Source organism: Hemicordylus capensis, chromosome 7 (assembly GCF_027244095.1).
Source record: "Hemicordylus capensis ecotype Gifberg chromosome 7, rHemCap1.1.pri, whole genome shotgun sequence".
Classification (NCBI taxonomy): Eukaryota; Metazoa; Chordata; class Lepidosauria; order Squamata; family Cordylidae; genus Hemicordylus; species Hemicordylus capensis.
The window spans coordinates 14450112-14475481 of NC_069663.1; the positions used below are offsets into that span (position 1 = coordinate 14450112).

Consider the following 25370-nt stretch of genomic DNA (forward strand, 5'->3'; position numbering starts at 1 on the left):
AAAGTGCCACGTCTAGAGTGTTGGAAGGGTTGCTGTACAAAGACCATACTTTGCATAGTTTAGTTTGATGATCAAGTATACTGAATTTATCAAACTGTTTCTAAATTTAGGCTTTGATAAAATGACTTATGAGGCAAATAAGTCAGAAGATATAGCAGACTACTAAGAATTTCTGAATGAACGTCTATAGCCAGAATTGGCATTTGTTATCCATGGCAAAAAAACATTGCTATTATAAGTTCTGTAGTTGCCTCAGTACTTCTAGAATCTCTTCTGAAGCTACCATTGCAATGAGAGAACCACTGCTGTTTAGCTGCTTCCCACACTGCAAACATTAGATGCTCCATATCATAAGAGGAAAAAGCCCATGATGTGGCATCTCATGCCATCATTGCTCCATTTTCCAGGAGGGGAGAAGCTGGTGCAAGAAGTCAAATCGTGGATATGGAGTTTCCGGCATCATGTTCACAATGTGGGAGGGAGCTGAATTCCCATGTAACCTAGTACCTTTGCTGTACAGGAAGACATTGTATTGCAAAGGCTCCAATACCGTGAAAGTTGCATCATGTGTTTGGACCCACCACCATTTTTTACAGGGAGATGTCTGTTAGTTTTCAGGTGGGCAAAAAATTTATAAAACACATTTGTATTCGGAGGAAGGTTCTCTCTCTCTTCCAGGGACTCCGACTTTCTTGTCTGGGTATAACTAGGTTAACAGCAGTAGCAGGTTAATATAACAATATTATGTACACAGCAATTAGCTGTTTCTATATTTCAAGTATGTGCATTATAAACTTTATATGGTGTAGTATTGACTAGCATTTGTGTGAGGCTCTTGAGCAAAATTAGAGTTTGCTATCCTAACCTGTTGGTTCAATATCTATTCAAATAAACTACTGTTTGGTGCTAAATATATCAGCTGCTTTGCACATCTTTCTTTTGCAGTGCTGTGACTTGAAATACGCTTTTTTCTCCTTTCCCCCCTTCCTTTGGTGATGGTGGTGGGATCAGAATCATGAAATGTTTATTTTACTCTGAATTGTGCCTTCTTGAGAATTTTTTTTTCTAATTCAGCAGTAGCAGTGGTTACACCTGACCGAAGCCCACGCCCTACATCTGCACCGGCCATTGCTCAGAGTCATGCAATTGAACCAATTCCTCCAGCAGCTGCATCTGCTAGCAAGGAATCGGCCATCGCTAAAGCAGAAAAGGAAACACTAAGAAAAGAAGTAAAATACGAAGAAACATTACCAGAGAAGGCCAAAACAGAGCCTGCTGAAGGATTTCAGGTATGTTAGGCCACAACAGTTAACCATTTAACATTGGTTTGTGTGAGAGTGAAGTGTAATCCCGGAGGATCATTTGTGTGAGATTTGATTCTATTCAGGACTGGCCATCTTGCTGCCATAAGTAGCTTGTGAAGTTATTCTCTGGATGCCCAATTGCCCACACTTCCCATTTGTGGCCTCTGACTACAGGAGTGGTTACAGCACCTGCCCAGTCCTGCTGCCACTGCCTCCTGACACTAAAAAATACTTCAGCCCAGAACTCTTCAGGATCATTTTTGGTGTCTAGATAATTTCTCTCATCACTGGTCAGGACCCTTCGAAGATTCCCCTTCCCTCCCCCTGCCCCCACCCACTTCATATGCTAAGTTTACCACATCGGCACTGTAGACATACCACCCGTTTGTCATTTTGCTCACCTGAGTATGATTCACTACCCAGGATGATGTTCTCCTCAAGCTGTGTTTAGCAGCAGTTGGAGAGCTGTCTAACCATCTGCCTCTTCCCTGACAGCCACATGGCCTCCTAGGATCCAGCATTCTCTGTGACGTTGCAAGGGATCCTGCCATCAGATGGATCATATGAAATTGCCTTTTGCTGGGTCAGGCCATTGGTCCATCAAGCTCAGTATGGTCTTCTCTGACTGGCAGCAGCTTTCCAGAGTTTCGGACAATGGTTTTTCTACCTGGAGATGCCAGATAGTATACCTACTGATTTCAAAGTGTGTGCTTTGTCACTGAGGTACAGCCTCATCCCCCGATTTGCGCATGACTTCATTGGTGCCCACAAGACAACATGGATTTCTTGTGCAGTCAGACCCATCTGGTGCTGTTTTTCAAGGGGGTTGGATACAGTCTTGAGATGGTTTAAACATTTGAAACTCCTATTGAAATCTAGTAGGATAAATTGTTTAAATCCCACTGATTTTGATCGTAAAATGTGCTTTCACTATCTCATTGTGCTCAGCATGAAAACTATTATGGGTGGAAGCAAGAAGGGATCCTTTTCTCATTCTCAAAGATCTGATTCTAAACCATTTTTGATCTTCAAAATCTTACAAAGATTGCTGCAGCCCTTCAGACAATTTTCCTTGCACTCCCTCCACTGGCAGTGACATGGCATCACTGGTGGTTGTTGTTGTTGTTGTTATTATTATTATTTTACATTTATATCCCGCTCTTCCTCCAAGGAGCCCAGAGCGGTGTACTACATACTTGAGTTTCTCCTCACAACAACCCTGTGAAGTAGGTTAGGCTGAGAGAGAAGTGACTGGCCCAGGGTCACCCAGCTAGTTTCATGGCTGAATGGGGATTTGAACTCGGGTCTCCCTGGTCCTAGTCCAGCACTCTAACCACTACACCATGCTGGCTCTGTTAAATCTGGTTAAATTGTGCCCTGTGTCTGCAAGGAATGGTATTTGAATAGGTATATTGTTCTTAAGCTGGGATCCAAAGAATTGGCCAACTTGTTTGATTGGGATATCATGCTGATATTGAATGTTTTGTTTTATAATGTTATATGAGGATTGTTTAAGATGAGTTTTGATTTGCTTTTGAATTTTTGAGAGCTCTGTTAGAAGGAGGAGTTTCAGCAGTAGTTTGTGTTATAGCACAGGAAGCTACTCTTCAAAGGGGGAAAGGAAAAAGTAAAAAAAAATCTCATGGGAAATTGCAAGTTCTAGGACATGCCTAAAGTGCCCTGGACTATGTTGTTAAAGTGCCTTTTAAAGGTAATATAGGAACATAGGAAGCTGCCATATATTGAGTTAGACCATAGGTCCATCTCGCTCAGTATTGTCTACATAGACTGGCAGCGGCTTCTCCAAGGTTGCAGGCAGGAATCTCTCTCAGCCCTATCTTGGAGATGCCAGGGAAGGAACTTGGAGCTTAGATGCTCTTCCCAGAACGGCTCCATCCCCTAAGGGGAATATCTTACAGTGCTCACATTTCTAGTCTCCCTTTAGTATGCAACCAGGGCAGACCCTGCTTAGCTTAAGGGGACAAGTCATGCTTGCTACCACAAGACCAGCTCTCTTCCCTAAGAGAGCTGGTCTTAGGGAAGATATAATGCCTAATATATTGGGATTATTTGTTGTTGAATCAATAGAAGAACATAATCTATTCTAGGCCTTCTAAAAATCTTTTCCTCCCATATATATTTTACTGTGCTATATTAAACAGTCTATGATTGAGATCCCCAGAGCATTTTTAATTGTCTCAATACACTGGTCAAACCTAATGGGATTTTTTTTATTTGAACAGCAGATTCCTGTGTCCTATTTCACAAGCTGCTTTTAAAACCCTTCTCAAAAATAACTTGCCATATGGCATGCAGATGTTTTAAAATCCTTTTGAACATCAGAAGCCTGCAGCGTGTGTGCAAAAAAAGAGGCTAGTTAATCAGGAATGTGAATTTCAGCCACCCTCCTCACTGTTCTTGACACACATCACCTCTTTAAGGTTGCCAGGTCATAAATCTATATTGATGGTCAAAGCCACAATTGAGGGAATTCCCTTGCCCTGGTCTAGGCCTAATCACTCCCATGTTCCGTGGCTCACCGGCTCATAGTCCACAGCCCTCTAAACCTTCCTAAGATGCCTGTCAATATTCTGCAGTTCCTTCTGTCGCTACACCCTGTGTGTGGTTTTTCCCCAGTTCTACGTTCTCCTCATTCCTTCATCTCCATGGGCTTAATCCAGAATACCTTCCACATGTGAAGGCATCTTCCTTTTGATAGGTGGTTGCTCTACACCTCATGCTAGAACATTGCACGAGAAAATCTAAAAATGTTTTTCCACTTGCACAAGTATAAGAACTTGCTACAGGATCTACTTGCTGTTATAGAACTGTGAACACTTCTGCTAATGCTTCCAGAAGGTTCTAGCGGCCATCTTATGTTTCTTATTTTTTGGATTAGTTAACAGCCTTTCACTATCCATTGTTTCCTTGGCTTCCTGCTTTTCAGGCTACTGCCTGTCAGGCCTCAGTGAGTTGGCTCCCGGGCTAGAACAGACAGTGGCTCTAAAAGGGGGAAAGTTGAGTTCCAGAGCAGGGAGACCAGCATCCAAGGGCTAGAGAGAGGTACCTAATCTGTTCCAGGCAGACGGCAGAATTCCAGAGTGAGCAAACCAAGGTCAAGAGCATGGTCAAAATCAATCGGGAGCTGGGATTCAGAGCAGCAGTACAGAGTTGAAAGGGTCAGAAGTAGATGTGAGGATGAAGTCAGATAGGGATGACGGTCAAGGAAAAGAAGATGAAGGAAGGCATTACTCCATCTGGCAAGTTGCTTAGCCTAAGTTGAGTGTTCCCTCTAACAGGGTTTCCATTGTTAATTACAACTCCCAGCCTCCCTAGCCAAAGACCATTGTAGTTGAGGATGATGGGAGTTATAATCAACAACATCTTGGTATCCCTGTTACAGGAAATACTTGCTGAGGCGCTAACTCTGAAGCCAGGGCTTTATAGGGCCTCACATGGCAGAATTGCCTCTTGAGGTATTCAGTTGGTAGCCTGGGGTCATACACAATAAGCCTAAAGCTAGTCCCAGCAGTTTTGTAATAGGAGCAGTGTACAGATCCCACAAGAGGGACCAGTTTAGGGCTTTAATACCAGCCAAATTGACAACTTTCTCTTTCCTGACCGAAACTGGGCTGCAAGCTACTTACTGGATAACTGTCCATTCCAAACCATCACATGACCTGTCCCCAACCAGTGTCAGAGCTTTCAGTGCCTCAAGTACAATATAAGACAATATAAGTACAATTTTCTCATAAAGCTCCGTGTTTTCTACCTTTGACACAATTATTACAGTACTCAAAACTTTAGACATGTTTTCAACTGGAGACCCATATAAAATGTATATGAATACTTGCTAAGAAATATTCTTATAGCAAAAATGTTGGGAGGAAGTATTTGGAGCCTTTAAAGTGCGGAGTTTGTGTTGAACTAACAAATTGTCACTGTCAGGTATGGTGTCACTTATTTCTGTACCCCTTCAGAGGACTGCATGTTAATTAATGCATGTTTACACCATGTTTCAAAAACGAGCAAATGTTTTTGAAACAAAGCTGTTTCCAAAATCCTACTAACCAAAAAAAAAATAAAAATGTTTTTACCACTTTATTTCTTAATTTAGGTGGGGAAAGTGCATATTGAAGTATCAGTACCCACCACTAATGGTGACCACCCCCAGGTTTGTCTGGTTAGGTTGCTTGTATCATTTTTTTAAAAGGCTGAAACATGAACATTCCAAAAATAAATAAATGAACCCACTTTTTTCTTTTTTTAATTCTCACAAACCAGCAGCGTGCAGAAAAAGAGGAAGACCCAATAAGAATGAGGAAGGTTAGCTATTTTTTCATTTTCATCAAGCAGAGTTCCCATATCATTCATGCATATGACATTTTTTAAAAAGACAGTGTTCCCTTTCTTCGTGTGCTCTTATTTTGATCAGAAAATGCTTCTTATCAGTAAGATGGCCTAGTTTGTTCCTCAAACTGTTCAAAAGTTTTTTTAAAAAATCTCAAGACATATTTTTATTATACTTTACATTTTGCAGTTCTTTACAAAACCCTAGCAAAAGTTTCCTGAGAACTCTGAGCATTCAGCATTTCAGGAAATGCAAGATGCTTGACTGAAAAAGTAATTTGATGAGAAAGAGAGCTGATGATTTTTCAGATTATGCACAAATATATTCAAAACAAATGTATGTTTTGGCTTTAAAAATAACACTCATTTTGCAGCACTCAGAATCCAGGAGGACAGTCCTGATGTCCTGCGCAGCTGTGTAGCTTAATTGCCTTCTAAGGAAAATATGGATTGTGTATCTATTGTGAGGTGGCTTGCAACAGCCAAAGCACAGTGAAGCTCTGGGGACTGTCTTTTTAAAGGAAACTCATTACATTCTCCCATGATCATGAGCACGACCTTACATTTCCTCAGATACTCCATACGTTCTTGTGGCTCCAGACTTCCATGCCCCATTGGCATACCACCGCTCTCCAAATGTTTGTTTATCCTTTTTTCGGTTTCCAATTTGCAAATCCTGCAAGAACAACCCTTTAATTTTTTTTGTGCTTTTTTTTTTTGTTCCCCCCCTTTTCTTTCACTTTCACAGAAAAGATCAAAGAGACTAGATGGTGAAAACATTTATATAAGGCATAGCAATTTAATGTTGGAGGTTTGTATGACTTTGAAGCTTCTTTCAGTTGAGTTTGCTTGGACCTTCTGCATTCTTTGCTGAACTCTTTTTCCTCCTCTGCTGCTGCACTTGTTTTTGCATGCTGTTGCATGAAACTGTTAAAATATGCTTTTGCATGCCAACAATAAACATGACACTATGCAGCCATTTTTCCTTCTTGTTTAGATTTTTTCTGTTGTATTTACCTGAAAATATGTGATTGGGATAGTTCTTCACTTAAGTGTGTCTCAAAGCTAAATATCTTCCTTATGTGGTTTTGCACTAATAGCAGTCTCCAAATCAGTGTGCCCTTAGGGGTGCACCTAGAACGTAGCCAGGATTTTGAAATAGAATTTTGTGACCACATTCTGTTACCTGAAACTCCTATTTTGAGGATAAATATTTATCTTGGGCAAGTACAATATTTATTATTCTTAGCATTCACATGCAGCTTTTCAACAATAAGTTCACAACTGGAAGGAATGAAAAAAAGAAGAGAGAGAAAATGGCTTCCTGCCCCAAAGGAATTTAACAATTTTTAGGAATTTTTCTTTCTGAAAAGAAATGCGAGAGAGACCCCAGCAACAGCTACTGGAGGGATGCTGTGCTGGACTGAATAGGGCCAGTTTCTTCACCCAGCTAAATCGGAGAGTTGCATTAATTGCGTAAGCAGTTAGGAAATCATATATGTGAAACGAAGTTGATGAACTTTGCCACCCAGTAAATCACTTTGCATCTTCTGTGCCTCCCAACATTTTTCCCTGGCGATGCCACCACTTTATACTTCATAGACCAAGCCCCATTACTAGGGAGTAGAAGATAATCTTCCTCCAGTACTAGGAGTCCAAACTGAGAATTATCCAAAGCTATCTGCCTTTGTCTGTATGCTTTAGAAATGGAGTTCAGTATTCCCCACAAGTTAAACTCGGTCCACTTAGGAAATTGTGGTATATCTAGCAGAATGGCATGTAGTGTTTCTGCCTTAGCCTTAGCTCTTGAATGCTAGGGGCCATAACCATAATTTATCCAGTACTGCTGCTGAGCTACCCTTACTCTTTTTGGTTCATTGTTCTGAACTAGGACTAGATAAGAGTCCTGGTTCTGTATGTTCTGATTTTCTCTAGGTTGCAGCCCTTTCTTTTTCTATCTATGTAGCGAATTACAGCCTTTGTCTCAGAGCAAGCTCACGTGAGAGAAAGAAATGCTGAATCATCCCTACTGAGCTGCCTGGCTAGACTTCTCCTAAAACTATTCTGTGTTATCGGTAGGTTCAAAATGCTGCCGCCACCACCCCTTTTGTCTGTGGAAACCTTCTGGGCTTGGAGTGGGATAACCCAGAAAAAAACTCTCTTAATTTGGCTCTTGGACAAGTACAAAAATCTTCCACATGCAAGCCTACATGTGGTGAGAAAACCGATAGCTGCTGAACGTTTGAGGATGTGTTTGCACCAGAGAAATCCTCCTTCAGGGCCCCCACTTCCTGAGTTAAAAAAAAGCTCAGAGAGGCTTCATTCCGTCTGAGGCTTTCTCAGCTTTTAGATACAGTTAAGAATACTTAGTAGGATTACAAAAATAGGTTATCTTAATGCATGCTTAAATGTTTACAGAGGCTTTTGCAACACCCTAGGTGTAGTGAGCGTAGGCTAGTTTTTATTTCAGTTATGTTGCAGGTAAACTATAATAGAACGGTATCTAGAATATGCAGATCACACACACACGCAAAGCAATATAACATCCCCAACGCCCAGCCTGACTAAACAAACGGTTCCCTATGTTAAATTTCCCGAAGTCATAAGCCCTGGTTCCTTGCCTTGAACTCACCAAGCTCCTGATGAAAATTCAAGCTTCCTGCCTTCCTATCTTTCAAGGATCTAAAGAGTTATTCTCCTTCAGCCAACCTCCATGGCCACATGTCCTCCTGTCCACCTCCAGCCTAACTTCCTCTAACAAAGAACTCCCTTCTTCCTGGCAACAGCTCTCTAGGTTCCACCCACCTGCTGTGCTGCTTGGCTGAATCCTGGAGTTCACCAGCCTGTCAGTCAAGACAGGGTTCACTTCGTGTTAACTCTTTAGAGCAGGGGTTCTCAACCTTGGGTCCCCAGATGTTGTTGGCCTTCAACTCCCATAATCCCCAACCAAAGACCACTGGGGCTGTGGATTATGGGAGTTGAAGTCCAATAACATCTGGGGACCCAACGTTGAGAATCCCTGCTTTAGAGGGAGGGGAGGCTGATCACTAGAATCTAAAAGGGAACAGACAGGTTTCAAAGCTTGGAGTGATATTGAAGAGGAGGTCCAGCCTAGGAAACATGCTAAAGACATAGCTATTGAATGACCACACACACTTCACCCTACATATATGTAGCATATCATGAAGTAGTTCTGCCCAGGCCCATTAAGTCAGAGACCAGAATAATTGTCCATCTTTCAGCATAATGAGAAGGAAGAATCAACACAGTTATCAGTTGAGCCACATCTTGGCAAAAATAGAGTGCACAGAAGTTTCATTCCAGTGTTTGAAAGCATTCATGCTAGAATAGTTCACTTTAGTCTCCCAAAAAAACATGGAAACAGGAAACAGAATGTTATCACAAACATTTGTGCTGACTGCATGTTTTAGGAAATGCACATATCTCTCGTATGTTCAAGGAAAGCTGCTAATTTAAGCCCTTTTCCTTGCAGAGTGTTGCTCACTATGTTCCCACGTACTAATATTTGCATTTCTAGTAACTCTAAAGTCATTGCATTTTATCACACAGTGGCTACTTGTAACAATCTTGGCTTCCTTGTTAAGTCATAAAAGTTAGATTTTTTTAAATGGAGCTTTAACTTAGAGGGGTTTGAAGTGCTGAACATGCCAATCATATATTATTTATATTGAGAAACTGTTGTGTGGCTTCTTATACTGACTTTAGTCCTACATGTTATGTGTTTTATCCACAATTACAGAAACAGCAGCTAATAGGAGTTTCTTGAACAATGTTTTGTTTTGTTAATGTACTAACTACTTTTATCAAATCTTAATTCAGTGCTTTGCAGCTTTTGGGTTTGATTGCTGCAGTGCAGAGCTTTTGGACATCAGTAAAATGGTTTGTAATCCAGTCAACAGGAGATCATCTGGCAGTGACGATTCTATCCTTGACTTTTTAGTCCGTCCTTAAGCCAATTGTTTAATCTATTATCTCCTTCTAGTAGCGGTTCTTAACTTGATGCACTTGTCTCTTTTCAGTACTATTCTCCTCCTGTTGTCATATGATGCTTTGTTTATTTAGCACATAAGATTCATTCCAACTACTAACTTTTTTTCCACAAGTCTGAACTCTAACCCTTAACTGTTTCGTTGCAGGTGTTCACAGGCCATGAAGCAAAAAACTGACTACCCGGACAGTTTGATTTTTCTGTCTTTGTCTTTCTTTTCTGGGACATGTAGAATGGTTCTGTCTAATTTGTATTTGGGAAAGAGAAGTGATCCACTGAAGCACAACTTTGGCCCTCCTGCAGTTCTTGGGACTACAACTCCCATAATCTCTGACTATTGGCCACTCTTGCTGGGGATGATGAGAGTTGTAGTCCAACAACAGCTGAAGGGCCGAAGTTGTGCAGCCCAGCACTGAAATATTTTAAGTGAATCCTCAGCATGATGGCCATTAAAAGAATTTCACAAAACCCAATTAAACTTAATTGTGATCTTGCTGCCATTTCCAGGCTATTCACCTTGAATTGAAACCACTATAAGGCCCTTCAAAGAAGTGGTGTGTGTTAAAGAATTTGCTTTTTACTCTTTCAGACTAAGATCACCTGTAGGTAGTTTTCTCATGACTAGCTAGGAAGCACAGACAACTTTATTTTTCTGGCGTTTTCAATACAAGGGTCTTACAGAACTGCCTCAGAAAACACAAAAATTGGCTGTTTTGGCTAGGGCAACTTTTCTGTACATACAGTGTTCTGGAATCAAACATTGTGACTAGAATTCTTAGAGTAAAGCATGCCTTCTTTCCACTCAGCAGTTGGTGACCCTTGCCTTAATTTTGTTAATGACTTCTCATTCAGTGGCTTATCAGCCACGCATCAGCAATACCTGTATCCAAGTATTCTTTACATTATGGACCTTTAATATGGCCCTGGTTGGAAGGGGGCCCTCACTGGCTGGTGTCCATTAAATTTTGAATACCAGAATTTTGCATTAAATTTTGGATACTCTGAAGCAATATGTGCATAAGGTGGCAATCTGGTGTCTTGGGTCCTGTATTACAGGCAGGCACATATAGTATGCCATATGTGGAAAGGCCAATCCTGACTCAGGAGAACAACAAGCTGGTCACTTCCGTCCTGGATGAAGATCACAGGCAGATGAGAGTGCTGTACTCTCAGGACAAAGATTTATCATCTTCCATTGCTTGTATTTCAAAGGCCCCTATGTATTTTCACTCTGCCAAATCTTCCATATAGGCATACTCAAAGTCTTGTGGAGGAAAAAATGTTGACCAATACAGCAGCTTTTGCAGACAAAGGAAATATGCCACCTATTTTGATATAAGAGCCAGCCTACATGATCAGAAAATGTATGCAGTGTTACCCACGGAGGCACTATCTCTTCAGAATTCTTATGACCTAGCACTTGGGTATTGACCGTGAGACAAAGGAGCCTGCTTCAAAGCTCCCACAATTCCCAAAGGCAAAATATAGTCACAGTGAGAAGGATAATGTTTCCCTAGACTCTGACCTAGACACTAGCAATTCAGATTTTTCCATTGGGGAGTATGAACTCTCTTCTGTATCAGTGTACCATTCATCCAAGGCCACAGCCTTCCCTGAAAATTCTCATGTGTGATTGCAGAGGGCAAAGCTAGAAGCCATGCAGAGTCATCACATGCAAGGCTCTGTGCCAGAGCACTAACCCCTGACATTCCTTTCAGTCCTCAATTGAGAAGTGAAGTTAGGGCAGTCATTTATCCTGCACCAAGATGTACATTCAATTCTGTGTCCTTTCAAAGCAGTGTTTGTGCTACCTTGGAACTGTCCCCAGCCCCACAGGTCATGTCTTTGACTCTCTTTCCTGACACACTGCTGTCTGGTTATTTGACTCCAGCAGCAAGAATGCAGAGTGGGACTTACATGGTTGAATACTTTCCTATTGTGGGGGGGGGGATTGTGCACAGAAAATTAGCACACGGTGGAGAAGGCTTCTCCCTGATATGATCAACTTTTCCATGGGCATAGTTTTTTGACATGGGGAACATTGAACCATGCAACCCTCACCCTCATTTTGAAGGGGCGCAGTCCCAGGGGGACTGTTTTGTGTATCTTTTTAAACTGTAGATCAAAGCACTAACAAATTGCGTTACAGTGGACACTGCAAGGGAGAGGTAGCAAATAAGCAAAGCTTACTTTTTGACGCATTCTGGAAAGTGCCTTTTGTGCAGCTTTAAACCAATTTCTGCTAATGCTTTGCAAAAAGAGTTTAGCTAAGCTGCTTTTGTTATGCTCAATAGTCTACCATACAGCATAGGACGAAACAGATACTGGAGCCAGTCTGTTAAAGATGCTAACAGTATTTGTGGTGCATTGGGGATTTCTAATAATGTTATCATCTATGAAACTCAAAGAAAATGGAAATGCAATCCTAGTGGTGTTGGTATCGACAGTTTTTCATTGGAAGCAATTTTCAATTTATTAGAGGATGCTTTTCATTCATTAGTATAATTTACCCCTCTTAATTTGAGGGATATCCATCTTAATTTGAGGGAGGGCTAAAGGGAAGGGTGATGTTCCCAATGCATGCTTGTTGAGATTGAGCGGCTTTGTGCAGCAAATTTGATCGCATAGGGAACAATAAATGCATTCTTTTAATACAATCTATGGCTTGTGTTTTGGATTTTTTCTTAAATGATAGGATTTAGATAAAACTCAAGAAGAAATAAAGAAACACCATGCCAACATCAGTGAACTGAAGAAAAACTTTATGGAATCTGTCCCTGAGCCACGACCCAGTGAATGGGACAAGCGCTTGTCTACTCATTCTCCCTTCAGGACTCTTAACATCAATGGACAGATCCCCACTGGAGTAGAAGGAGTGAGTACTTTACATAGCATGGTACTGGTGATTTGTTTGGCTTTGCTCTTCTTAACGAAACCAGTTTTAGGACTCTAGCAAATGCAAGAACTAAAGTAGAAGTAAGAGTATTATGGTATTGTTGCGGATTCTGTGTATTGAACAGGATGTATTTTCAACTTTTAGATTATTGTTGTCCTTGTTTTCAAACTGCATTTCCTAAAGTAGGCCTTACTCAGAACTGTAGGAGAACTACAGATGTCTTGGGTTTGGAACCTGACAATCAGATTGTGACACACAGTCTTTTCACTTAAAGTAGTTCTAGTGAGTAAAGACCATGCTAGGTTACATTTCCTTAATACCTACAGTATGTATATGTATATGTTTTGAAGACACAGCCCACAAAATGGTACACAGCTTGAGTTTTTGTAATACATTAAAAATATGTGTGTGTTTTTGTGTTTGACATCCTTACTAAACTTAGAATTAGACTGCTGTTGGTTAAATTGAAAGGTGCCTTTCTGCATGTGTCAAGTCTCTTCTGCTTGCTGGGAGATTTTTATACCTCATGTTAGAGTTTTGCATGAGAAAAATGAAACTAAATCCCCCTATGTTGTTTTGCTTGCTCAAGAGCTTGTGGAATCTCTTATGCAAGCAAAAGGATGAGAACTGCTATAAAATCTTTATATTATATATTGCAGAAGTGGCTAATCTGAGGCTCTTCAGCTGTTGCTGGACTACAACTCCCATCATTCCCAGCTGCAATAAAATAAAATGCTGCTGGGGGTGATGGATGTGATGGACTGAAGGGTTATTACATTTCCATGCTCTGATTTCACTGAAGAAGCACTCCATCCCTTTACGGTAGGCTCCTATCAGTTGAAGACTGGCCCAGAGTCACTGAGATTTATAGTTATATTTTTATGGATCCAGTGTTATAATTTCTTGCAAAGTTGTTCAGTGTTTTCAAATCATAGCTTTATTACCATTAAAATATTCATATATAATATTCAGATTCTTTTTTTGATACCCAGAGTCTCCAGACTCAGGGCTCTAACAAACCCTAGACCTGTCCAGCTTGAGTCTTCCTGATACAACGCAGCTGGAATCTACCACACCCAGCTCCAGGCAAACAGTTTATTTTAAAGTTTCTCTTAAGATCTTAGGGTGCAGTATACAATTAATGTGTGTTAGTATATGGGGAAGAGTTTTGCAAGTATTCCTTTAGAACCTTTTATAACCAGACAGAACCTAGTTCTACGTGTATGAGTTTTACTTTATAAAAAATAAACGTTGTATACAGAAAACAAATTGGGAAAATAGGAAAAGGGGGAATAAAGAAATACAAATTTAAAAAAGAAAATACAAAAGCGTAGCTGGCTAGTTTTTAAACTTAATTTTGCTAATTTTATATTATCGTTGTAGCCATCTCAAGCAGTATTGCACTGGAGGGGCAGGATAAAATATAATTCAAAATAACTGGTATTGGCCTACATTATGCGCAAGTCATTGGTCGGTGATGCTGCGCACACAAAAGGTCAGCCCTGGCGGTGTTGTGCAAGTGCACAGTTGCTCAACCACCACTGTGCAATGGAGTATACATTGATCTGGATCGAGATCTGTAAGACTGGGGGGTTCTGCGCCTGTGCCAGACCCTCGTGGTAGGATGCTGCAGCTCCTTGTGGCAATCAAACCCTGCCTCCACGTCCACAGCATGCTATTTAAAGGCGGGCCAGCACCTTGTTCCTCAGTTCTTTTCCGACCGCCATTGCATTCGGACCTCGGTCTGACATTCCTTGTTGGATAAAGTTCTTCAGAGTGTTTTCTCTGTGAGTTCATCTGGTTTAAAAAAAACCCACAAAAAACCACTGGACTGTTTCATTTATTTGACTTGTAGAAGTGGAGTTATGGAGCAAAATGTGTGGTCACTATTTTTCAAGTGTTTGGATTCTTTGGTGTATAATAACTTTTCCTTAATGAATCCCTATGAAGATTTATTACACACCTTCATTTCTTCTATTCATTTTGACTGTCTTTGGACAGTGCCAACTGTCAACTGCCATGTGCCAACTACACCCCCTTCCCACCCGCAAGGCAGTGGGATACTACTCAGTTTATGTTCTAGGGTTTTTTCAAGTGTTTAGACTCTTTGGTGTCTAATAACCTATCCTCATAATGAATCCTTATGAGGATTCATTACACACCAAAGAGTCTAAAAACCTCAAAAATTCCTAAAATATAAACTGAGTGACCAGTGGCTTGCAAGTTAGGGGATAGTTGGCACATGGGATGCCCCTAATTCCCCACCCCCACCCGCAAAGCAGTGAGATCAAAATTAACAGAAGAAATGAAGGTGAAGACACCAAAGAATCTAAACACTTCAAAAATTCCTAAAAAGTTAGTAGTACCCCAGTGTGGGTGGGATGGGGTGTGGGGTGTAGTTGGCAAATGGCAGTTGACAGTTGGTACTGTCCAAAGACAGTCAGAATGAACAGAAAAAATGAAGGTGTGCAATTAATCCTCATAGAGATTCATTATGAGGAAAGTTTATTACACACCAAAGAATTCAACCCCCTGAAAAATAGTAACCGCACATTTTGCTCCACAACTCCATTTCTACAAGGGCTAGAGCTTAGCTTTTTTTTCTTCTTTTAAAATTAAAGCTGGGGATCCATGTTAGGGTTAGGTTAGGGTGACTTCGAATCCACATTATTTCCTATGGTGGAAATATACAAAATCAGTAAAAACTAAATAAAATTATTAAAATTCAACCAATTGCCCCACTGCCTTGAAATTTGGGTGGTACCCATGGGGACCTACCCACTACCCAAATTTGGTGCCCCTAGGACCTTTATAAGTAGTTCAAATTGTATCTGGGGTGGTTCAGGGGGACAGATTCGGACACAAATCAAATCCATGCATATCCCTATTGGGGATCCAAGTCAATTGGGAAAAGTTCCATGTAAAACAGGTGTGTATCATCAACTACATCAGGGTAATCTTGCACACAGTCACCAGGAAGGCTTGCTTACCCAAATAACATTATGAGTGTATTAGAGACCTGATTCACGAATTCCGACAATGTCTGCAACTGGCTCAACTCATTCAATGACTCTTGGGCCTCATGGCGTCCTGCAACACAGTAGTATGTTATGTACGTTTGAAGATGTGAAAGCTACAACTTTGGCTGACTGTCAGCACAAGTGTCTGAAAATTCCAGTTCAGATACTACACTCCCTTTCATGGTGGTCAAACGGCTGGAATCTCTTAGAGGGGGGTCCTTTTCAGACTCTTGACTCCCTCAGTTTGGTTGGCAACTGTGAGAACCATCAAATTCCAAGCAAGTGGACCCCACAACAAACTCCGTTTCATATCAACTTCTTGGAGCTGCTAGCCATCTTCCAAGCGATGGAGGCCTTCTTATCACTTCTACAAGGCAAAGTTGTGCAGGTGTAGTTGGACAATACCGCTGCCCTGGCTTACGTCAACCACCAGGGTGAAACAGTGTCACGGGCCCTTTGCGTTCTCAGCCTCCAACTGTGGCACTGGTGCATCAGGCATCAGGTTTACCTGGTAGCCATCCACTAGACAACATCCTAGCGGACAATCTGAGTGGCACATTTACGCAACAGCAGCAACTCAAGTGAGAGATCAAAACAGGATATATTGCTCCCCTCTTCAACAACTGGATAGACCTGTTCGCAACTTCAGAAAACACAAAGTGCACCTGTTTTTGTTCAAGGGTGGGCCACGACTCTCAATCACTGGGGGATGCCTTCCAGATGGACTGGTCTCAGGAGATGCCATTCATGTTCCCACCACACCCGTTGACCAGCGACATGGTGGCACGTCTTCTGATTACTCCAGCATCATACATACTAGTGACTCCATGGTGGCCAAGACAACCATGGTTTCCACAGGTACTCAAACTATCAGAAAACGAGTACCAGAGATTGCCACAAGAACTCGATCTTCTGACACAGGACAATGGTCATATCCTACACCCAGACATACTCACACTCCATCTGATGGCATAGTGAATTGGCTTCTGAGTAACATCTTGCTCAACTGTAGAAAGCCTTCCACCAGATGTAACTACTTTGGCAAATGGCTATGTTTTACGACCTATGCCAGGGTACATGGTTTTCACCCTAAGCAAGCTACCATTAAGGATGTACTCCTCTATTTGACTATCTTGAAATCGCAAAGTTTTGTCTAATGTGTCCCTTATAGTTCATTTGGTGGCATTCTCTTCCAAACATCCAGGCTGTGGTGGTAAGACTCTTTTCTCTCACCCGGAAAGTAGAGCCTTCCTGAAAGGCCTCATGAATGCATACCCACCTCCTGTGGAACCATAGAGCATATCCTTTGTTCTCTCATCATTGACCCAGAGCCCATTTGAACCAATGAGTACTACTCCCATCAATCTAGTAACCTCAAAAATGGCCTTCCTATTAGCCATAACTATGGCAAAGTGCGTTAGTGAACTGACAGCTTTGAGGATTGACTCCCCATAAACCATGATCTATCCTGATAAGGTGCTCATGCGTATGGATCCCGACTTTATACCCAAGGTGGTATCTGAATTCCACCTCAATCAGGATATTGTTCTCCCTACATTTTTCAGGGATTCTTCTACACCTCTGGAACGTGCGATGCACTTTTTGGAAGTTTGCAGGTCATTTTTATATTACCTAGACGGTACATATTACCTTGCGGTAAAATGCCGCAGCTCATCGTGGTAGCTGAGCCCCGCCTCCACGCCCACAGCATGCCAGTGCCATGTTCCTTAGTCCTTGGATGACTGCCATGGAGGATGATCATTCTTATGTATGTTGACAGATCTCTACCAGATCAGAAGTTACAGGTGAGCAACCTGTTTTCCCCAATCTAAATTCCCATGCACAAATGCACAGATGCTGTTTTACGTAGTTGCACAACTGTGCTCTTGTGCAGCGCTGCCAAGGCTGGCTTTTAAACTCATGGCAGCACCAGCCAATCAGTAATGCTGGGATTGCCTTAAGGATAATGTTGGCCACTGGGTTTTACCTTATTTCAGCAGTTAGGGAGGTCCTTAACTGAGCTAGTGCTAATGCTTGCAGTGTCTCCATTTGGGACACTAGATAGAAGATGGAAAGATAACGTTCTTAGGCTAGTGCTCAAATAGGAACTATAGAGGCTTTCTGCCTCCCTGCCTTTCCAGGGATGGACAGCTCTTGGGAGAAAACCTGTACCATTTCTGATGTAGCCTGTGTCACTAGCCAATCCCAATGTGAGGTTTTTCTTCCAATCTTAAGGTTCCTCCTCCTAAATTGGTTTTAACTTAGAAGACTAAAGGTGCCCCTAGACTAGACTGGTTCTCCTAAAGGTGAGACATGTGCTTATTTGGAGTACTTCTGCAGTCCAGATGCTTTTGGTGGTGCTCTTGAGCTAAATTTGAGATCTGGGCTTCATCACAATGGGAGTTGTAGGCCAACAGCAGCTGGAAAGCCTCAGGTTAGCCAGTCCTGATGTATTGCATGAACTCTTGTGCAGATATTTGTGGGACAATGCTAGCAGCTAATTTTATTTTCTTCATGGTTGTTTTGGCTTCAGCCCAGTCACTTTAATTTGTTAAATAATTAGCATGTAATATTTCAGTTCCATTTGCAATAAATATTGCCTCTAATTTAGTCTTCAAGGCATCTAAATCTTGTATTTGTAATACTGAATAACTTTAGAGGGTTCAGAAAATGCATTTAGGTACTGATTAATGGGGAAATGAAAGGCAGGGTTTCAGGGTTGGGTGTTTTGTTTTGTTTTTGCAATTGCTTACAATTGCCTTTATGTTGAAATATAAAATTATGAATGGGTGAATCCTTTAATGACATGACACTATGTGCAAGGTGCTTCATATTTGACTCCTGGAGTTCTGATCAAAAGAACTCCTCCGCAAAAAAACACCACAAAACCCTCGTCTGCAATTGGGTAGGAATTACAGGGATTAGCTTGTGGATTTATTTCCTGCAACAGTAGTTGTTGTGAAGTGAGGACAATGTGGGAGAATGCTTATCCTAACTGATGAGTGCAGAGATCTTCCTTTCTCGAGTTCCATCTCCTGTTACCCTTGTGAGAATGTTGCTTTAGTAATAACTTAGACTGAACAACTGCTCAGTATAAGTAAATAACAGGTATAATGAGGCATCTACAGGCATTTGTATCTTATCTGTTTTGCTGTCTTACACAGAAGGAAGAATGTGTGGTAACTTGGCAGCCATTAGGGTTGTGTTTGTTTTTAAATTTAACTTTGCAGTAATCTTGATATTGGGGATGATTTCTATTTTTATATTCTGCATCACACCAGAACTGAACTTTGCATACTTTGTGTATGACCAGGTCAAGAAAGCCACATTTCAGTCCTGTGACAGACAGGTTGGTGGGCCAGAGGTAAAGCTGCCATTTTGATATGTGCTTCTGAAGCAGACTTTTTGCTATTGCAATGGCACACAGCGAGACCAAAACCCTCAACAGCAGCTGCTGAGTGGCATTTTCTTTTGGCTGCATTGTAAAGTAGATTCATCTCTCACAGCCTCCTGATCTAACACCTTAAAAGGATTTGCACCGCTGCAAGCTTTTGCAGCTTTCAATTGCTTTTTCAGTGCATGGCTGGTTGACAAAGCTGCATGAAGATGTTACCGTAGATTTGGAGAGAAAGAGCAATGATGAAAGTTTAACTGTACCCTGTTCTTTTTATGTTGTCTTCCTTTCTTTTTCTGTTTTTTATTTTAACTCTCATGTTACCCTTGCATTCTGTATCATTTCTTTTTTGCTGCCCAGCCCCCCAGCTACTTTCTCCCCGATACCCATCACTTAGGGGTGTGCAAAGACCCTGTCCCCAAATATCAGACTGATAAAAGAAGATTGACTCAGCTGAGGGAGCTCAGAGCCAAATTTTTCCTTTCCTAGATAGCTCCCTTGTTGTTGCTCTGGATGGCAGATGCAAAGGATAGAAAACATCTTATGAACAGATTAAAGCAAAAAATTCCCACAAGTTTTTCAGTCGAAGCTCATTTTTCATGAAGTACTATAAACTCTGTTTTACGTCCTTTACACACTGATGGCACAGATGGAATAAAATGTGAAACAAAATGCCATTCTTTATATGTATTAATCATGAATAATGCAAAGGTTTTTTGTTTTGTTTTTAAGGAACTGAACACTTTGCACTTTAACCACAATTTAATTTTGAAGTGGAAATTTTGATACTCTGTGGCAATATCTTCAGCAAAACTGGAAACAATTATTTGCACTACAGTTTTGGCATTGAATCGAACAGTGAGCTCATGCCATTTTGAAGATCAGTATAGCATAGGAAGTTATGACAAACCTTTTTGTATGAGTTTGTTTGTCTTTGTAATGCAACAAAATTAATGTACCACAAATATTTATACAATTTAGCGCTCAATGATATATTTTAACACACCAATAGTTAATAGAAAATTGGTTTTGTACTGAGAATTGTTAGCATTTAGGACAAGTTCATACAGTCAGAAATCAGCTTTCTCTCTCCATATAATCTGGCCCCCATAAGGAACGTGCACCAGTCATGCACATCTTGACTCTCGTTCACTCTAGCAATTTCTACTATTCTTGTCCTTGCACATCCCCAAGTATCATTTTGAGCACTTTCCATCTGTCATTTGGTTCATCTCTCTGTCTTTCTTGATCTTCTACCATGAAAGCAGACACAGGAACGTCCTCTGTTAGTTCAGGATGAAGACAATATTAAAAAGCAAGAGACAGCTCCTGAGGGAACTTTGCCCCAGCAAGCAGATGAAGAAACCCAGGCAAAGATTTCTATCTCAATTCCCGAGGAGCAGAAATCACTCAAAACATGCCGCCTGTACTCTAGCGTGTTTCCTTCTCCACGCATTCCCTTTATGATGTCTTTTTTGGTGGTTCTTGCACTGACTGTGTGGTGGCTGGTGTTTTTGTGATTTTGGACATGCAAGGGCTTATTTGAAACATCGAGACAGAAGCTCTTCAACTCCTTGCTGAAACTGCCATGTCTCCTTACATACTAACCCTTCAGTCTCCTAGGGATTGAGTCTCCCAAGCAATCTTCTGGAATTCTTTTCTTTCTTTTCACAAATCAAAACTTAGTCTTGTTCTTCAGCATATAGTTTGGGTGCTTGGAAGAGGCACAGAGGATCGCCAAACGTCATAACAACAAAGTTTGAAATTTTGCAGTCCCTAAACAAAACTGTCAAGCATGTTTGTGCTCATGAGCTTTTGAAAAGGTTCAGCTCTTATATCTGCATGTAGGCAGTAATAATTTTAGTTTTATAGTTAGTCTTTTTTGAGTTCAGCAGCTTGTTGAGAGGAAGAAGGAAGAAGATTTTCTTAAAACCCCTTCTCAACATTTTACAGTACATCCGGGAATTGGATAACATGGAAGTCAATTGTAAAAGTTGTTTTAAAGTCTTAATGTTCTTAATTGCAAAGTTGATTTATAACAATGCCTATTTAAGAGAGCAAGATAAAGATTATAACTGCCAGCTGTAATAAAACAAAGCTGTACAGTTTTGATCTTCAGAAATAATTTAAAGGTGTGTTCACCTGTGGTACAGCATAGAACATTTGATTCATTCCTTTAGTATACATTGAAAAGCATTCCACACCTTAATTCTAAAGACTTGTTCTTTTTAAATTGTATCTCACACATCAGTAGGACTCCTTGATGTGAGTTAGGATGCCATGGGTGTCCTGGGCGGAAAGTGAAGTGGACTTGCATATACACTGCCCAACACTGGCAGCAAGGGTGACTTATTCTTTCGTTGCCTGCCTTGTGTATAAAACACTATACTGATAATGCATCTATACTTATATTTCTTGTGTGTATTTACATTCGTCTAGATGAAAAAGTTGTAACTTCTGGCTTCTCTCTGGGGTAGGATTAGGGTGGTGGAAAACTAATAATCATATATTAGAAACAATGCTTAATTACTGTAAACCTAAACTGTTCCCTTGTCCAAAGTCTCTCCCCGCCTCCCCATGCTTTTTTGTTGCTGGATCTCTGTTCTGTATCACACTCGTTGACTTGTGCTTCAATATAACTGTTATCAGTATGGAAATAACATGTTCATGATTGTGTGTCCTAATTATGTTCATAATTGGGTGCATATTGATTTTCATAGTGTGTTCAGTTAAGATTTTCTAAACATGTAATAGAGCATATGTTTAGTTTCTAACTCTACATATATTTAAATTTTTGCCTGTTGCTTGACTTTTGCAACATGCAGATATAAACCTCTGAATAGCTATTTGATATTAAAAATTCTTTATATAATTTTAAAACATAATTATAAAGTTCAAAGTTTGGCTCTTCCTTAACGTATTGTGTTGACATATAGGTGAAGGGAGCTTATTTTTATTCATTCATTCATTCATTCATTCAATTTATATACCACCCTTCCTAAAGTGGCTCAGGGCAGTTTACATTAAAATAAAAAACACATAAAACAAAATTTTAAAAAACCATTTAAACCAGATTAAAACTAAAACTGGATATCATTAAAAACCAGGCTCTCCTGAAGGCCTCCAAGGAAGATAATCATCTCATATCCATGGGGAACACATTCCACAACCTAGGGGCAACAACTGAGAAGGCCCGATCCCAGGTCGCCACCAGATGAACTGGTGGCACCCAAAGATGGACCCCTCCTTATGATCTTAAATGAGCAGTGAGGATGTTGTAGAGAAAGGCACACTCTCAGGTAACTTGGACCTAAGCCATTCAGGGCTTTAAAGGTAATAACCAGCACTTTGTACTTTCCCCGGAAACATATCGGCACCCAGTGCGACTGTTTAACAACAGGCATATTGTGGTCTCTCTGGGATACCCCAGAGACCAAACTGGCAGCTGCATTTTGGACTAACTGAAACTTCCAAACTATGTACAAAGGCAGCCTTACATAGAGCGCATTTTAGTAGTCCAACCTGGAGGTTACCAGCTGGTGTACCACTGTTTTCAGATCATTATATTATACCCTTAAACTACATTTAGAAACATTTTGTAAGTTATTTGAGAGCAGAGATGTTATATTCAGCTCCGCTAAGCAAATATAACTCTGAAGGGAGGAAAGTAAGACATGCTATGTAAGCTTGTTGACACTGAGGGGTGTGGGGAGAGAAATAATCCAAAGCATTCTGCAGGTAACATTTGTTAATATTCTTAATTAGTTCTATGGATGAAGTATGACTTTAAAATCATGCTTGTGTAGCTTGTCTGTACAGACAGACGCACACACACACACACACACACACACACACACTCCAGGAGCAAGGAAAATGGCATGGGGAATTGTCTATGTCTCTTTCTATTTGTGACAGTATTCAGTTATTGAATAAATGTACTTGTGTATTTGTAATTGTGTAGACTGGGTTGAGGGGAGGGACGGGACACTGTTTCCTATTGCTGGGAAGGAATCTATGTAGCCGGTGGCATTTTAGTCAGCCATAATATCGTTCATGGATTTAGGTTTTGTGGACCACCCATATGTCCTTTAGGACTCTCTAGACAAATCTTGACTACTTTGTCTGAAAGGTATAGCCATACAATTTACTCTTGCAAACACTTCAACACTTGTATTATGCACAAACATTTAGCTAGCTAAAATGCATACATACTGTATTGTTTTTTAATACAGCTGAAAATATAGACCTCCTATGATAGTTTGTAATGGAGTGGACTTGTCTTATTTGTCTTGAAAACCACGTGAGAAATGCTTGTTGTTTCTCTTTTTCAAACCAGCTCAAGTGAGAAGAATCTCCACTTCTATTACAAAGTCCTTCATTCTTGCTAAAAGGCTGGAAGGAGAGGCAGGGTCTTATCTCACTTGCAGGAAGCTTTGGGAAGGGACAGGTTCTTGCTGCCCTTCCTTTCTGTTTATGGTCCAGCCCTGCCACTGATGCCAGCCTGCCCCATCTCCTGACTGTCTTAACTCTGGGCGTGCTGGTCTGCTCATCTTCAGATCAATGGTGGAGGTACCCGTGACAGAAGTGAGAGCAGAGTTTTCTAGCATGGAACAGCAGCCTCTGCTGGTTGCCACTGCTCTGCTAGCTGGATTGCTTTCTTTCTCTTCTCTTCCAGCAGCTTCCACCCACATACCTGTGCACTGTCCTTTGCCCCTGAAATGGAGCAGGCAGCACATGCAAGTCTAACTGTGGAAGCTTTTTATTCTGATCTCTTATATTATTTCTTTGTTTTAAATACATATGTTCGATTTTTGTATTGGAAAAATGTAAAGTACTGGTTTTTGCTTGGTTTTGCAAAGAAATGCCAAATGTAGAAAGCAGTGACCATTTCACTGGCTGTTTCAGCTGATGTATACAGCTGATGTATTTTAGATACTGTTCTTCAACAAAAAAGCTCTCGGAGCACAAGGATAAGAAAATGGCTCCCTGTCCCAAAAGCGCTCATAATCTTAAAAAAGAAAATAATAATTAAAACCACCACCACCAGTAGAGAGCTGCTGCCTGGCAACGTAGACAGGGCTGAGCTAGATGAACCTGTGGTCTAACTTGGTATCGTAGGAGAGATGCTATGCTGGGCTAAATGGGGAGAGTTGTTCTCTCCTGTTTAAATATGAGAGCCATCACTTTAAAAGGTGCCTCTTTGCCCAATCAGCATGGGTTCAGGTAAGGTCTGATTTCCTATGGCATTTTGAATTTTAAAAATGTGTTCACTGAAGCACAGGTTAATTAACAAGAAAAGAAGTACCTACCAATAGCATTTAGTGAAGGATATTTGAATGGAGATACAGAACAGATGGCAAATGATTAAATTAGTGGGTGAGTTAGCTATACCAGGTGGTTATTTGTGTAACCTGATACTGATTAATTTGTGTTCAGATGAATCTTGATAGATGCAAGGTTTACTTGAAACTGGATATTAGAATACAGATATATAATTAAAAGGAAGAGACCACTGGTTGACTTTTTAAAACTTTGGCGGGGGTGGGGTGGGGACTCCAAGTGAGAACAATAATTTGCACTAGAAACAAACCTGAGAATGTGAATGTTCTAGATCTGGATCATGATCCATTGACAGTCAAGAGAGTTTTGCCTCCACAGCAGTATTGTCTTTGGCAGCATCAATTTATTTTGTCCCAAACAAGTGAATGGCACCATTCATTTATATTGGAGACGGTAAAGGAGTGCACTCAGAAATATGAATGGGATAGACCTGTGTGATCTTAGGCCAGTATTTTTCTCTCAGCCTAATATTAAGACGGGGCTGTAGCTCAGGGGTGGAGCACCTGCTTTGTATGCAGGAGGACCCAGGTTCAGTCCCTGGCATCTCCAGGTAGGGCTGGGAGACACTCCTGCCTGAATGAAGAGCCATTAACAGCCAGCGTAGACAATACTCAACTAGGTCTGTAGAAATCAGCGTCCTATACTGTGCTAACCTTCAGGGTGATTGTGAGAACAAAGTGGGAGAAGGGCATGTGTACCTTGCCTTGAGATTTTTGGAGAAAGATACAAGATTTTAAATAACAGTGTGTAGTCCTGATGTCCTCATGCTTGGAATTTCCCCACCTTCCACTTCACTGGTTACCATTTCATTCGGGGCTAGGTATTTGGAGCGTGACATCACATTACATGTTATTTTATGGGGAAGAGAAGAGAGACATGGGGCTACTGCTTTCAGTCCATAACACCCTTATTTTAGTACTTCAAAATAATAGTTGAATAGGTACCTCAATACAACCCAAATTAATGTCATTATGCCATCTGTTTTTTGATAAGTGCTATTTTTTCCTTTTTATTGGTGTTTGATGTAACATAAATTCATTTCAGTTTACATTAGTAT

The 25370-nt window shown here is 40.8% G+C and overlaps 1 protein-coding gene across 36 annotated transcripts in view; it reads left to right on the forward strand.

The window, feature by feature from the left end:
• EPB41 (erythrocyte membrane protein band 4.1) overlaps window positions 1-25370 on the forward strand; it is a 161672-nt gene that overhangs the window by 103110 nt on the left and 33192 nt on the right. For 12 of the 36 annotated variants that reach the window (XM_053266903.1, XM_053266902.1, XM_053266899.1 and 9 more), the window contains 4 exons: window positions 1075-1289; window positions 5589-5630; window positions 6403-6465; window positions 12359-12538. In XM_053266903.1, coding sequence (XP_053122878.1) covers window positions 1075-1289; window positions 5589-5630; window positions 6403-6465; window positions 12359-12538 — 500 coding nt within the window. Of the gene's footprint in view, window positions 1-1074; window positions 1290-5588; window positions 5631-6402; window positions 6466-12358; window positions 12539-18892; window positions 18944-19333; window positions 24479-25370 lie in introns of those variants that run through there. The other 24 variants (XM_053266905.1, XM_053266923.1, XM_053266925.1 and 21 more) reach the window with 14 other exon arrangements.